General features: G+C 41.8%; 1 protein-coding gene across 2 annotated transcripts in view; it reads left to right on the top strand.

Annotated features, from left to right (window-relative positions):
* Window positions 1-14835, top strand: part of arid1ab (AT-rich interactive domain 1Ab) — a 67497-nt gene that overhangs the window by 22664 nt on the left and 29998 nt on the right. For both annotated transcript variants that reach the window (XM_067611550.1, XM_067611549.1), the window contains exon 2: window positions 11672-11896. In XM_067611550.1, the coding sequence (XP_067467651.1) occupies window positions 11684-11896 (213 nt within the window). In that variant the 5' untranslated portion in view covers window positions 11672-11683. The remainder of the gene's footprint in view (window positions 1-11671; window positions 11897-14835) is intronic.

Genomic DNA, 14835 nt, shown 5'->3' with positions numbered 1-14835 from the left:
GTGTAAACTTGACCTGAAAGGATCAATTAGTCTGAAACGAGCTGAAAGTTGATCCAGTTTTTCAAATGTGAATATGTTTCGGTCGTCTATGACATCAATTTCAGTATCTCTGTCTTCTATTGGCTGCTGTTGGCCTGACAAAACAACCAGTTTGCTCTTTATTGACCAATAATATTTTAGTAATTTTTTTAAACAAAAATTCAAAAATAATCACTGATAATGGCTCCACATGTCCCTCTTGTTTCCCCATGCTCACCCCCATCTGCTATGATAGTAGATTGAACATATTTTTTTTTAGACTATTGGCTCAAATTATTACAGCAGGAGACTGACTGTAAAATGTGAAATTAAATTTACAGCTCTTAAAAAAAAAACTGAAAGTGGCAGAATAAGACATTTAAAAATGTCAGCATGGGCTCTGTGAAATTGTGATGAGCATTTGTCTGTATTTCTGATCTAGAGAATAAGTCGATCAATAATGGAAATAAACATCAGTTGCAGCTTTAAATTGAATCCCTTATGGATTTTGGACTGTTGGTAGACACAATTAGTTTCTCTGGTAAGGTAAACATAATGATTAGTAGCAGCCCTTCACATATTGCTCTACTGCACAACACTACAGCAACAGACAAGAGTTCAAATTGATATGGCATATTTAACTTTACAGCTGCCAATATATATATTTTAAGTGGCCTGAATAATTAATATACATTTATCATAGAGTTTGACAGTGTTTCCACATGTTTAGATGCCACCTCTCTCTGTGCAGCAGCGTACCAGGCGGCCAGCTAGCAGCTTGTTTGATCCAGAGCCATTGTTTAGTTTTGATTTGATCGGCTCATGGTTTAAAAAAAAAAAAAAAAAAAAAAAAAAAAGAGCCGCTGTTGGTCAGCAGGAACAAAGTTTCACAGACAAAAGCAACAACAAAAAAGGCTATTTAATGTCATTGTTTCTGGCCTGTGCGGCAGGTGACAATGATTTATGCACCAAAGACACATTTGACCAGTATCTGCTGCCCGGCTGATGCTAAATTCAGACTCTGGTTGTGATACATGTGGATGGGATGGTGGCATAGCTGTGGAAAAAGCAGTAACTGTTGTTGGCATGTTCCTCTCTCGACCTGAACATTTGCATGGCCGAGCACCATGCGGGGCTGGTTTTTGTCAATGAGAGACAGCGAACGAACAGTCCCCCAAAAGGTCTCACCAGTCCAGTTCACCGCTGGTTCCTTTCTAAGCGAGGCCTGAAAAGCATGTTGGAATCACTGCCGCTTAAAAAAACAACTTCCTTTTTCCTGTAGATTGAGTGAAAAGCGGACAGGCGTGCTACACTGTACAAACTTGATATTACTTTTAAATGACTGGGCTATGATTCACATTATGACCAAGCATGTTTTCATGTGTGCGGAGCTGTGTGTGTGTGTGTGTGTGTGTGACGTCAGTGTCAGTTGTGACTCTAACCATGAGGCAGCCGGTGACCCAGCCAGGTCCTTAAGTGGCTTCGCCTCTTTCAGTAGCCAGGGTATTTTTGGCATAGTAGTGAGTGACACACTTATCGTAATGGGTCGTCCAGGGTGCCAATGGTCAGCCTGAATAAGCATCCTTCTCGGCAGGGCGAGCCGAGTCTCGGCAACGTGATGTAACCGATCACTGTCTTTGCATTCATTGCTGACAGAGGAGTCGCTGCCCGCTAACGCATCAAGTGGCTTATCTGTGAGCATTTTTTCTTCTCAGAAGTAGTCATGTGACCCGAAGCGGGACGGCCGCTCTTACTCCGTACTCACACCGGGCTCTCAAATAAGCATCATGGGATGTTTTATGAAGTTATTAGAAGAAATTATTTGGATGTGACTCAAAATGTAAATGAAGAGGAAGTCAAGCGGCCGAGCGTTGTTTGAAATTAATCGAAACTGATTAGCTGCTAGATTGTCCAAGTTTTGGCGCTGGTGGCAAAAGATATTTTTAGAATATAGACATGTTTTTCCTTTAAAACTCGTTTGTTCAATTAACAAAACAAATCAAAGCTCTTAAATGTTAAATGTTGTCTAAACACAAGCAGCAGGACATTAAGTTTATTTAAATAAAATAGTCCGAAATTGACAAAATTTAGATTTAAATCTGGAACTACATGATCGAAGAGTAACGAAACTGACCAGATATAATATAAGTGAAATTAACACCTGCCACCCTGTTTTATTCATGAAGGACATATCCATAACACCAACAGTAGCGGCAGTAGACCAAATCATATATTTACTCACTACTATTTCTCAGTATTTCTGTCTAGTCTAGCTTTTGCCTTTTACTGAACATATATTTTAGACACAGTCAGTTGATAACAAGTCTCTAGAATCTAGTAGTAGGAACTATAACAGCACCCAAAGTAAAGACCAGAATAGAAACTAGACGTTAATAAAAAAAAAAAAAAGAGTCTTCACTCACCAACAGAACCAACCAACCCCATTATGCAGGCAATGATGTCATTCAAAAATGGCGGCTTGCTAGCTAGGTAGCTAGGTAGAAATTATGAAAATAAATTAGTCATATCTGTGGTTTTAACAACTGTTTAAAAGGTGTTTTTCTGATATATTTGGGCGGTACCGGTGCTAAAACATGCACGTTTCATGCCCCCTTTAAGTTTGTATTCAATATAACACCTTATTATCAACATGAAATGTACTGAAACTAATGTATATGTGACACAAAAAGGCAATTTATTAATTTTGCTGGTAAAAATATGCTTTTTTCATCTACCAGTCCTCTTGGCAGGTGAGTCAGAAAGTTAATTTGGGACACTGCTTGACAGCGTTCAGCACTCAGTGCAACAATTTTGGCTGGTAACAAAAAAAATGAATCTGATTCCTCAGCTGTTGTCAAAAATATTCATATTTTACTGTGTTTTTTGTACAATTATGTTTCTTCACCATTAGAGTAGAAGGCAAAAAAAGTCAGTTTTTATTGTGTATGCAGGTGTAGTATACATCACTATGTCTATACTTGCTATAATTCCACTGTGTGATGAACACAGATGATGAACATCTGCTTTGCCATCCAGCGTTTATCACCACAGTATGCTCCGTGCCCACCGGCCCCCTGCTCTCCGCTCGCAGTCCGAACATCCCTCACCCCGTCTCGCTCCCGAGGAATCGACGACTGTCACCAGGAAATATAAGTTTGGCCTGACAGGTTGACAGGCGGCAGTCAGGGCAAATGTTCACTCTCTTGTACCTCCAACCTCAACATCACACTGACAGGCCAGGCAGCAGGCAGCCCTCTTTCTTTATTATCAGTGAACAACTGGACAGTCTCAGCAAGCTGCCATAGAAATTAATTTGGTTCTTTCTCAAGGCAGGAAACATGTTGTGAGGTTTTGAACTGTCTTAACTACAGTTTAAAGGGCTTTTTTTTTTTTTTTTTTTTTTTACTGTGCGCTGGTACTTCACTAAATTCTCCTCATAAATTGATGCATTAATTTGAGCTGTTTCTGCTTTATTTTGGCGTTGCACACAGGAATATTGCAACATTTTGGGAAATACGTTTCTTTGCTTTCTTGCAGAGAGTTAGATTAGAGGATCTACACCACCATCATGTCCACATGCTAAATATGAAGCAACAGCCAGCAGGCAATTAGTTTAGCTTAGCATAAAGACTGGAAACAAGTGGAAACATCTAGCTTTGCTCTGTCCTAAGCTAACTTTGGGCAAGAAATCTGAAACTTTTCTTTTTTTTTTTTTGGTAAGTTTTAAATTTGGTGTACTGTATCTGTCACAGGTCCACTTACTAGATTATTCCAGAGCTTTCAACCTCTCACAGTCTTCAAACTACATCATGAGATGTGGTTCAAAACTCTTAGAAAAAAAAGCTAGAGAGCGGACCTTAACCTTGTCAAACTACATCGCCATTAATTGAGTTATAATTGATGTCTGACCTCTACAATTAATTTCTCCCTGTATGACTGTAGGAGTGTCAGTGTAAGATAGCAGATATAACCTCTTCCTCTTTTAAAAAAAATTTTTGCAAACTCAATTTGATGTGACCTGGGAATATGTGTCATGTGACATCTACATTTGGCTGCTTGCCCTTGGCAGTAAGTTGCCCAGAAATGTAAGGTAACTTTCCAGCAGCGTTGTAGATTTTTACTCTTTCAAAGCACACAGCAGCCTCATACAGGTGCAGATCAGTGCTCTTCACCTCCCGTCTTTGTGTTGTTGTTGTTGTTTTCTGTTGCTCTTATTAACCTCAGATAGCCCTGGAAAAGCTTTGTTTCCCCCCTCATTTCTCAGAGATGTGAGAGCAGATTTTTTGTCATCTCAGTGTGCGAACTCCCTTCTTCTTTCTCTTCCCTCAACATCTTTTGAATTCCTCGGAACAGCTGGGTGAACATCTGGGCGAGTAGGGTGCTGTTGCCTCTGCTCGGCGTGGAAGATAGCACCAGCAGCAGGCGCGGGCTGCCACCCCCTCTACCCAACCCAGTGCCTCCTCGCTTTTATCCAGAGTCATGCAGCGGTCAGCGCTAAGTTGGAACTTGGAAGGCTGATGCAGTGGGAAGGCACACTAATTGCCTAATTGAGAACATGGCTTTTTTTTGTTGTTGTTGTTGTTTTTCTTTCCCTAGCTTCACGGTTTCTTCTTTACTTAAGCTCTTACGTATGGATCTTCACACCAGTTGGCTACACGTTAGCATTTTAACAAGTGGTTTGGATTGTTTTAATGCTTTATGGCAGCTGTAAGAGAGTCTCAGTGCTATTGCAGCTGTGGCCGTGCTGTGTGTTTTGGTGTGGTCGTTGTTTGTGAAAAAAGGGAAATACTTACAGAGTGTGTAACTCCTTCCAGAAGGATTGATAAGTAAAAAAAAGAATTGTTAAAGTAATTTTTTTAAATAATGTTTCACAGTCTGGGTATGTAAAGGGTAACTTTGCAGCCTTGGTCTGTTCCTGGTCATTATTTATGTGGGTCAGTTGGTATTTATTGCACATAGTTCCTGTTAGGGCTGGGTAGCATTTGAAAATTTTTCAGCAATTTTCTAAATGTTCTACAAACCCCCGTTTTCCATTTATCAAAAAGTTCTCAGATGTCGTGTAAACAAAAACAGCCACACAAGAACTTTTCCTGAATAAAGCACAGTCCAAAACTTGGATCGATATCAGGAATTGATCAAAGAATAAGTATAAAAAAAAAAAAAAAGAGTGCTGTAGATTTAGATTAGTCAATGAATCGATAAGTTGATTGCCAGAAGATTAATCACCAACTATTTTGATAATCAGAATAATCATTGAAGTCACTTTTTAAAGCAAAAACATGTGAAACATTTGATTGTTCCAGATTCTCAAATGTGAGACTTTTACTGAGTTTTTGTGTTGTAAAGTATAGTGAACTGAAAACTTGGACAAAATGAGCACAATTTGAATATTTCATTTTTGCCTCTAGGAAATTGTGATGGGCATTTTTTTTTTAATTAATTCTAATTCAAGTAAGTTTTTTGTACTTAGTAACACAGATACATGTCAGTAGGTATCAAGGAAGCAGTCAGGTTCCCTTCCTGCTCTCTCTGAAGATGATCAACCTCTACATTTAGTTTCAAGTTATTCTGCTTTTCTTCAGTCTAGAAATCTCCATCATAAGTGCTCATACAGCCAGGGGGAAAAGTAAAAAGGAGAAAGTGAATGAGGAACACTGTCCCTGTCCTGGAGCGAGGTACTTAACCCTTCACTTGTGCGGCGTATGTGTTGAAAGCTTAAACGGTGAAAGAGTGGTCGTACTGGGCAGCTCCCACTGTGAACGTGGATAACAGCTTTTAATGTGAAGTAAGCTGTTAAGTCCAAAGTGCACTGATTCACTCGGCTCGCCCCTTAGAAACAATCTCACCCCTAAAATTGACATTTGTGGTCTAGCGTAGGATATCCTGTCCGTCTTTGACATGCGATGTGTGTGTGTGTGTGTGTGTGTGTGTGTAGACTCCGCCAACCATATGAGGGCGGCCTTAGCCGGCGTGTGTTGCGTGTCGAGGGGCTTTAACGCAGAACAATGGTGTGTGTGCCGAGCCGAGGCCATGTGGCCGCGTGGCGGATTAAATTAGCAGCAGTTGTTTATCGTCTGTCCCCCCCCCCGGTCCATCTGCTCCGCTCGGCCCCGTAGACTCCAGCTCTGCTCTCAGGCACTGCTCCAGACCCTCCCACCCCACCCCACCCTCCCCAACCCCTTACAAATCCCTACCCACATCCCCATGTCACACACACACACACACACACACACACACAGTTTTGAATAGTTGCAATATCCACCAGCAGCCCAGTCATGACACAATATACTCAGTGCAACCTCTTCTGCCAAGAGTGCTCTGGCTTTCCTCTATGCAGATTAGCCATGTGCTAATTGTGGTTATTTATTTATTTTTTTTATGGAAGAGAGAGAAAAAAAAAAGGGAGGGGAGGAGTTTCCTTCAGAAATTGATTAGATGACTGAGCAGAAAAAAAAAGAGAGAGACAGTGCAGTGTTGTGGGTTGAGTTGCCATCCAGCGTTGGTGTTTGAGACTCTGCTGCTCTGTGAGCAAAGTTGGTTATAAAGCTTTAAGCTGTGCTGAGACATGACACGACTGTTTGAGCCTTCTCATAAAAAAAGTGTTCCTTTTTTTTTACAAAATATTAGTCATATATTTATTATAGAAGTGACCAGTATTCCACTCAGGCCTTAACCTGAATTGAGAGATGTTGAAGAGTTTATGATAATATTCAAGGTTTTAATTAAAGTCTACATCTGAAAAACGATTTGATAACTAAAATTCTTGAGCAAACAATGACTAGTATTATATTATTGATTTCAAATGTGTTTTAATTTACCCCATTTTAAAAAATACCATCGGCCTTTTTGGAACAAAACTCAGCCTTTAAGCTGAGACAGTTTCAGTAAGACATGAGTGGGTTTCTGCCAAGTCTTTTCATCTGTCTTTTGATCTGTGTGTATCAGGGAATCTCCCTACATGTTATCTCATGATCATATGCAAAACAGAGTATTTGTATTTAGATTTATGGTTGAATAATATTCATGGGAAATAACATTGCAATATTTGGACTTTTTTGCAGTATAGGTTACATAATTACTCTCTGATACTTGTTAGCTTGTTGCTAGTCTCTCTATTGTCTTCTTTATTCATTTTAATGTTGTACACAAATGCAGAATAATGGTGAATATTAAAAATGGCATAACAGTAACACAAGTAGAGAGTAATACCCAGATAACCTGGTTTCTCTAATCTGGCTACTGAGAGCATGTAAACACACTGAAAGTCCACCAACTAATAGAGAAATGTTGCAGCGATACATGTCAAACGTTTGCTAACACAAGTTAACGTTAGCTACTGTAAACTAGCAGTAGCAGGTAAAGCTTCAGCAACACAACAAGAGTACATTTTTATCGCTTTTGAATTCAACTTTTCAGGAGCAAAAATAACGAAGATGTTACTTCTCCTTTCAGAAGTTCCACACTGTTGCTGCGGGATGACAAATACGCACGAGATAGCTCGTTAGCCTGTTAGCCTGTTAGCTTGTTTTGGTTGCTCGTCAGATGGTGATTGTTGTCATTTTTAACGCCAGAACACAGAGACTCAGACCTGCTCTCCACCCAGTAGTGCCGCATGCCTTATCATTTTTCCACTGAGTCTATCTAACCCTCACCACCACCTCCAACCCCTGACATTTTCCTATGATACATCCGAAACCGTCTAACCCATGCCTTGAACCAATGAATAACACGTTTTTCCATATTAAAATGAAGTGAAGCTTTAACATTCACTTGGTTTTTTTTTTTTCCACTTTGAAATATGTTGCTCCTTTTTAGATGCACATAAATCCATCTATCTGTAGTTTTGCCTGCCTTGTATCTGTAGCGTAATACAACTTTTAATCATAATTTCATTGGTTATGATTCAGATGCTCAAGGTCTCACTTACTCAACAGCAGCAGCACTTGAGCCTTTGCGTCATCCTTCTAAAGAGCCATTCATCCTATAAGTAAAAGAAAGAAGAACAGAGCCTTCTGCTGCCCCTGACCTCTATACACAAGATGCAGCAGAGGTTGTTTTGTGTGGTTAAAACACACACACACACACACACACACACACACACACACACACATGCACACAAGCTCTCTGGGATCTTGGAGGAGGATGTGTAATGGTGTGTCAGATGCGAACAACTTAAGAAATGCGAGGAAAATCTGGTAAACAGATCAATGAAGGCCTGAGCAAGTAGACTGGCCGGAGTTATCTCCCCAGCCTGCAGCGCACAGATGTGTTAACATGACCAAATGAGGTTGAGGAGTAAAAAAAAAAAAACAAGACCTCTTGAGCAAGTTCAACATCCTGGATTCTTCAGGGATTTACGCAGAGCTGCACATAGTTTGAAAGCCGTTACGACGACTTTATCAGCGTTATAGCATCTTTTTTTGAGACTAGTTTAGAGCTGAGACGGTTAGTGGATTTAATCAGTCAAGAGAAAATTGAGTTGTAGCTATTTGAGAATTGATTAGTCGTTTTAAGCTTCAAGCAAAAAAAAAAAAAAAAAAATGCTCGAGCAATATTATTGGATAGAAAACAAGCAATTTGAAGAAGTGACCTTGAGGTTTTTGTGAAATTGTGATGCACATTTTTCAGTATTTTCTCACATTTTTAAAGACAAAATGATCAAAATGTGTTAATGGAAAAAGTAGTTGAAGTTAGTTGCAGCCCTGACTGGATGTTTTCCACATATATGTTGTGGGGATTTGGTAGTTTTAGTGGTGAAACATGCCTTAAAGGATAACTATGAAAATAAAGCAGATAAAGTGATAAAGCAGAATTATCCTTGAAGCAACCCAACAAAAAAAAAATCTATTATATTCATTCCACTGAATGTCTAAATAATGTGTTTTTCAAGTCTTTTTCATCCTCTTTCCTCCAGAATTATCACAATGTTATTTCACTATTTTGAAACTGAGTGAATATTGGTTCAGATTATCAGCTGCTTTCATCTAATTCTAGAGACGACGGCTTTAAGATAAACTCACCTGGTCAAACGACGGCAGCAACAAACATCTTTTTAGAGCGGTTGTTCAGTGAGACATGAGAACGAGATGAGTGGTTGTTTTGGGAGCGTCGGTGCCGATTCTCCACGTGGCTCGGGGAGCTGGAAACACTGATTGTAGCCAAGCTTTACTTTCCAGCTCTCTCTCTCTCTCTCTCTCTCTCTCTCTCCCCGCCGAGAGAGGCCCGAGCTGTCAGGCTCCTTAATGGAAAAGCGGGCATACAAGCTGGTGTAGAAATATCCTCACTGCCGGCTAAAAAAAAAAAAATATCGACCGAAATCGGTGAGGGGAAAAAAAAAAAGGTTGATTGTTTTATGGCCCGGTCGTCGCTGAGAGATTTCGTCCAAATGAGAAATAGATTTTTACCTTTTTAGTGTTGCTGTTCTGTAGTTTGTTAGCATGTTAGTCATTTTTCATGTGGATTGGAGGACGTTAGCGGAGCGGTTCGGGCCTCGGCGGCGCACTTTACGGATGGCACGGGAGGCTCCGTCTAACTGCTTAAGCAGCTCGTTAGGAAAGAGCTATAACATATTTCTGTCCGCTGAAAGTCTCTCCAGCTTTGTATGTGAGAATGTGGAGGTTTTTTTTTTGTTATTGTTGGTGTAATTGGACCAATGCCGCTGTTAGAATTGGATGGAAAACCAGCAACAAGGTGAGGTTTGCTTCAGTTTTGTCCACCAGCCATCTCCAGACTGACTGTGTTGTGAGGTCTCCCATCGTGGTATGATGTCAGGTGGGGGGGGGTGGGGGTGTATGGTGTCCTTCCTTGCAGACTGGGGTTAAAAGTGCATTAGAGGTCACAGGAGAGTGTCTACCGGGGCCTGTTACTTCCCTCCCTCCCCCCCCCCCCAACGGTGCGGTCGGTAATGACCCTAGGGATCGTAGTAACACAACCTCCTCCACCCCCCCCCCCCTCCAATCCTCCCTCCCTTTTCCCTTCCCGTCCTTTCCTCCACACACAACATAACACACAACATAACACACACACACATAGGCTCCTGAACCTGGAAGAGCTCAGGAGAGTGTGGCCTGGGGGAGGCTACAGGGAAAATCTGGAGTGGAATATGTTATCTTGGATAATGTTGGTTGACCGCCCTGACAGCCTGTTGATCCCCCCCCCCCCCTCCCCTCCCCTCCCTCCTCCCACTCCCAAACACCTACACCAGCACACACATATACACACAAATACACAAATACGCCGCCTCCTGCCGCGCCACCCCCCCCCCCCACCCCTCCACCCGACCTCCTCTCTCTCTCATTGCAGCACTGTCATTCATAGAGTGCCAAAGCCTGCTGCTTTATTAAAGCCCAGGAAGAGCAAGGCCTGGCCCAGGTTCAAACAGCAGTGCAGCTGGGACCTGTTACATTTTCGGCAGACTGCCCTCTCCGTCTTGCTGGCTATAAATAGCCCCGGTGGTTGTCTCCCTTAACCAAGGAAAAGAGGTTTTTGGGGGAGGAAAAAAAAACACACACACACAGATTAATAACCGTGGGAAGCAATGAAAGCTTTGTGTCTGCTGCCCGAGGTCAGCAGGCCAGGAGGTGTTGCTACTTCAAAGCCTCCATTGTGGCTCGTACTTTCAGATGCCGCTGCGGTGGGTTTGATGGGAACACAGAGGGGCTGCCAGCGATGTGATGAGTTGACAGCATTGCGTTGCGCCAACCAGACAAGATACCTATCACAACCCTGGTGTGAATTTCGTTTTTTTTCCTTTTTTTTCTTCTTTTATTTCCAGGGGACGACCAGTTCATTACAGTTAAATGGAATTCTTGATTTTATTTTTTTTAAATTTATTATTAAATTGGAGGAGTGTTGTGTTTGGGGGGGGTATTCCACCAAGCTCATCTCTTCTACACACAATATCAGTCACTTTATGACCTTGGCTCCAGCTGTTGACAGGCGAGGCTACCTCATTACGAACACCCCCCTCTCTTCCTCCCCGGCTCTCGGGCCAGAGAGGCCGTCTGCCTGGGCCATGTGGATCTCCCGGAGTCCAAACTGGCCAAGGTCAGCCCCCAGCCACCACCGCCACCACCCCGGCCTCCATCCTGACACAACTCCAGCTGAGGGGTGGGCCCAGCTCCAGCTACCGCAGACACTTCCACTTCCTTAAGCTTATTTTCATAGAAACCCTCCCCGACGTCTCCGCCGTAACAGTATCCACCCACTGGCACAATGATCTCCTGGGCAGGGAAACGCTCCTGGCGGATATAGTGGGCTCATTCATTCATTCATGGCCAATTTTTTCCCTTTCTAGTCGGAAAGTAAATCCACTACTGTTTTTTCCCTTCCCCTTCTGCTTTTTGTTCTATATTTGCTTGATTATACTGTGACTGTTTTATGAGATGATGCTTGCACGACACATTGCAATGGTAGAGTCATCATTTGCGTGCTGAGTAATGCCTTTTCAAGAAAACCCACTAAAATAACTCAACTATATTTGACCTGGACTGTGTTTTCTCATCTTTTCTGGTCATGTATTTGAATTCACAACCCATCCATGGTGTTATTACAGAGCTTGTTAGCAGCTTGATAGGACGTGTGGCTGACATGGCCAGTCTATCCATCCATTGTTGCAGCTCACTCATTGAAATTCTCTGTCTGCGTCCCCTAGCCTCCAAGCCCAATGGACCAGGTAGGGAAGATGCGTGGCCAGCCATATGGAGGACCCAACCCTTACTCTCAGCCGCAGCAGCAAGGGCCTCCCACAGGGCCTGGACCCCAGCAGGGAGGCTCTTACCCAGGGCAGGGCTACGGACCTCCGGGCCCTCAGAGATATCCTATGGGGATGCAGAGCCGAACACCTGGCGCTATGGGTGGCATGCAGTATGGACAGCAGGTCAGTGGAAATTGACTAGGATTACTTCACCTCGCCCAAACTCTCTCTGAAGTAAAAGTTTGGCTGAAAAATGCCAAAAAGGTTTTACGATTGAAGACATTTCTATGTGATGGAACGTCTTCGGTCAAAAATTCAATCCAGTGATTTCAACTGAACTTTCTCCAGTCTTTGTACCACCTGGATGATTGAGATGAACCTCTGCAGGCTCTTCACCACATCATTGTGGCGATCAGATGTTTTTTGTAGGTTTACTGTTTACGAAAATCAGAATTTTGCTGACATTTCCTTAAAAGATTGACTGTTGAGATAACAAGAACAAATGGTCTGTTTGATCATTTCCTTATCTTAAATAGAATCCATATTAAAGACAATGCATTTATATTAAGAGGCATCTTCAATTTGGAGTGAGCACAGTTACTGCATGTCTTGGACTAGAGACATGTTTGACAAGCTTAAAAGATTGTCTCATGTTCAAAAGTGAAAGGCAAATCTGTCTGAACAATCAGCAATGTGGGTGTTGAAGTCACTAAATATTTTCAAGGTTTCAAAAAGTTGCCGTCTAGTGTAATGAGGACGTGAACTCCTCAAACCCTGATAAGAAACTACTGCTTAGGTTGGGAGGACAGCATATTTAAATGCAGCAAAGATGACTTGTCCTGCCCACTTTTGACATCTGCACCTTAAATGAGGAATATTGTCCAGTGCTGACAAGACAGCGCTCAATGTGGTACAATATCTATAAAGAAGTACCAAACCACCACCTTCAAAGTATCACAATCCGTGGTGGTGGGCTTGCTGAGGAAAAGGTAGGCAGAGACTTGTACCACCCATGTCTCTGTTATGAGTGAAAAGTCTAAACCAGGTGATGCAAAATGAAAGACTTCCTGGCTTAGGAGAAGACACTTAAGGGCCATTTTGAATTTCTGTGGTACTTAGTCATGGTGCAGGGCATGGTTTGAAGTCCGGACCACAAGTTAATAAGTTTTTTTTACATTCCTGTTAGTTGAGGCACTAGAACATTTTTTTGCTCTGTGACTTACTATAAACAGGAATGGTGGAAATGGTAGTATACAGTAGATAAAGGGACTTTGTGGAGCGGACTGGTTGGACGTCAGGTGTGTTGGGTCGTAATCAGTTGAGTGTTAAAAGGTAAGGTGGATTCTTCAAAGATGTCAAAATGTTGTCCTTTGAGCTAGACATTTAGTTTGACATTTTGGGGAAAATACAGTACATGTATTCACTTTCTTGCTGAGAGTTAGATAAGAAGATTGATAGCACTCTCACGTCTGCACTGTAAATATGACGCTACATGAAGGGTTAGCTTAGCTTTGCATAAAGATTCAAACCAAAATAAGATAATAAAGAAATAAGATGAAATTTGTTGATGAGTGAACTTTTGAAGTGCTGGTTGGCAGATTTTATTTCACCTTTTGACAGAGTCAGGCTAACTCTTTCCTAAGGCTGCAACTAACGATTGTTTTAACCATCGATAAATCTGTTATTTTCTTGATTAATCAATTAGCTGTTTGGTCCATAAAATGTCAGAAAATGGTGAAACATGTCAATCACTGTTACCCAACGCCTAATGTGACGTCCTCAAATATCTTGTTTTGTCCACAACCCAAAAATATTCAGTTTAGTGTGATAGAAGACTAAAGAAACCAGATAATATTCACATTTGAGAAGGTGGAATCAAAGAATTTGGAAATGTTTTCCTTAAAAAATGACTCAAAACAATCAATCAGTTATCAAAATAGTTGGTGATTAATTTAATCGTTGGCGACTAATCCATTAATCAACTGCAGCTCTACTTTTTCCCCCTGCTCTTGGTCTTTATGCTAAGCTAAGCTAATTGGCTTTTTGCTTCATATTTGCCAGACAGATATGGGTTTGGATGGGAATTGATAAGATTTCATTGATACCAATGCCATTATCAATTCTGCTTATCCTGTCAGCCTGTCAGTTAGCCCGTTAGCCCCAGTTGGTTACAGCTGACAGTCCGCTGTCCGTTCGACAGCTCCATTAGCTCCATTAGCTCTTACAGCAGGCTGACAGAACAGCAGTTCTCCCTGCAGCCCAACCCAGTCACAGTACCAGTCCTACCGCCATGACTCCTTCTTGTTTTAAGTTTCCAGCAGCGTAGACGCATGAGTTTGACATCATTGTTTTGCAGTGCACAACTGTCAAAAAAACATGCCAGCATTGATAAAAGAAACTGATAAGCTCAGAGGCATACAATTCTGATTGATTGGATAATTTATAACCGGTTCTCAACTGGAACCGGTTCTTGATTCCCATCCCTAGATATGAGAGTGGTATTGATCTTCTAATCTAACTCAGCAAGCCACTGAACAAGTTAATTTCCCAAAATGTCAAACTATTACCTTAAGGTCTCTGCAGTAGAAACACAGGAGAGGAACAGAGATGACACATTGTTTGAACTATAGTAGCAAAACATCAGTTTCAGACAGGAATATGAACTGGATCATAATACGATCCAGAGGACAAAATGAATGGACAGCCCAAAAAAAAAAACAAAAAAAACAAAATGTGGCATCTTTTTCACCTGGAACCAAAAAACCGAGTGAAGAAAAAGGCTCCAGCAGGAACAGACTCAAAGAGAGCAGTCCATCAATTTTTCACTGTCTAGTTTATTTTCATGCTTGAAAGCAAAAGTTGGGGAAATTCAAGTTGTATCTACGGGCACAGTGGGCATCTCTCTCTGACAGCGTCGTCCAATTGAAAACGGCAAACATCCAGTTTGCCGAAGCTACTTACTCATAGCTAGGAATAAGACCCTTCTTGAACTCTCTCAGCCAGGCAGTCCGTCTTAACAGAGAAATGCATGCAGGGAATCCCGTAGAGTGAATCCTTTTCTTCCACGTCCGCTGTCTGTGGTCTTGTGCCCATTGTGTGGTGTGATTATCTCATACTGGCCT

Source organism: Thunnus thynnus, chromosome 15 (assembly GCF_963924715.1).
Source record: "Thunnus thynnus chromosome 15, fThuThy2.1, whole genome shotgun sequence".
Taxonomy (NCBI): Eukaryota; Metazoa; Chordata; class Actinopteri; order Scombriformes; family Scombridae; genus Thunnus; species Thunnus thynnus.
This window is presented reverse-complemented; position numbering and strand designations above follow the sequence as displayed.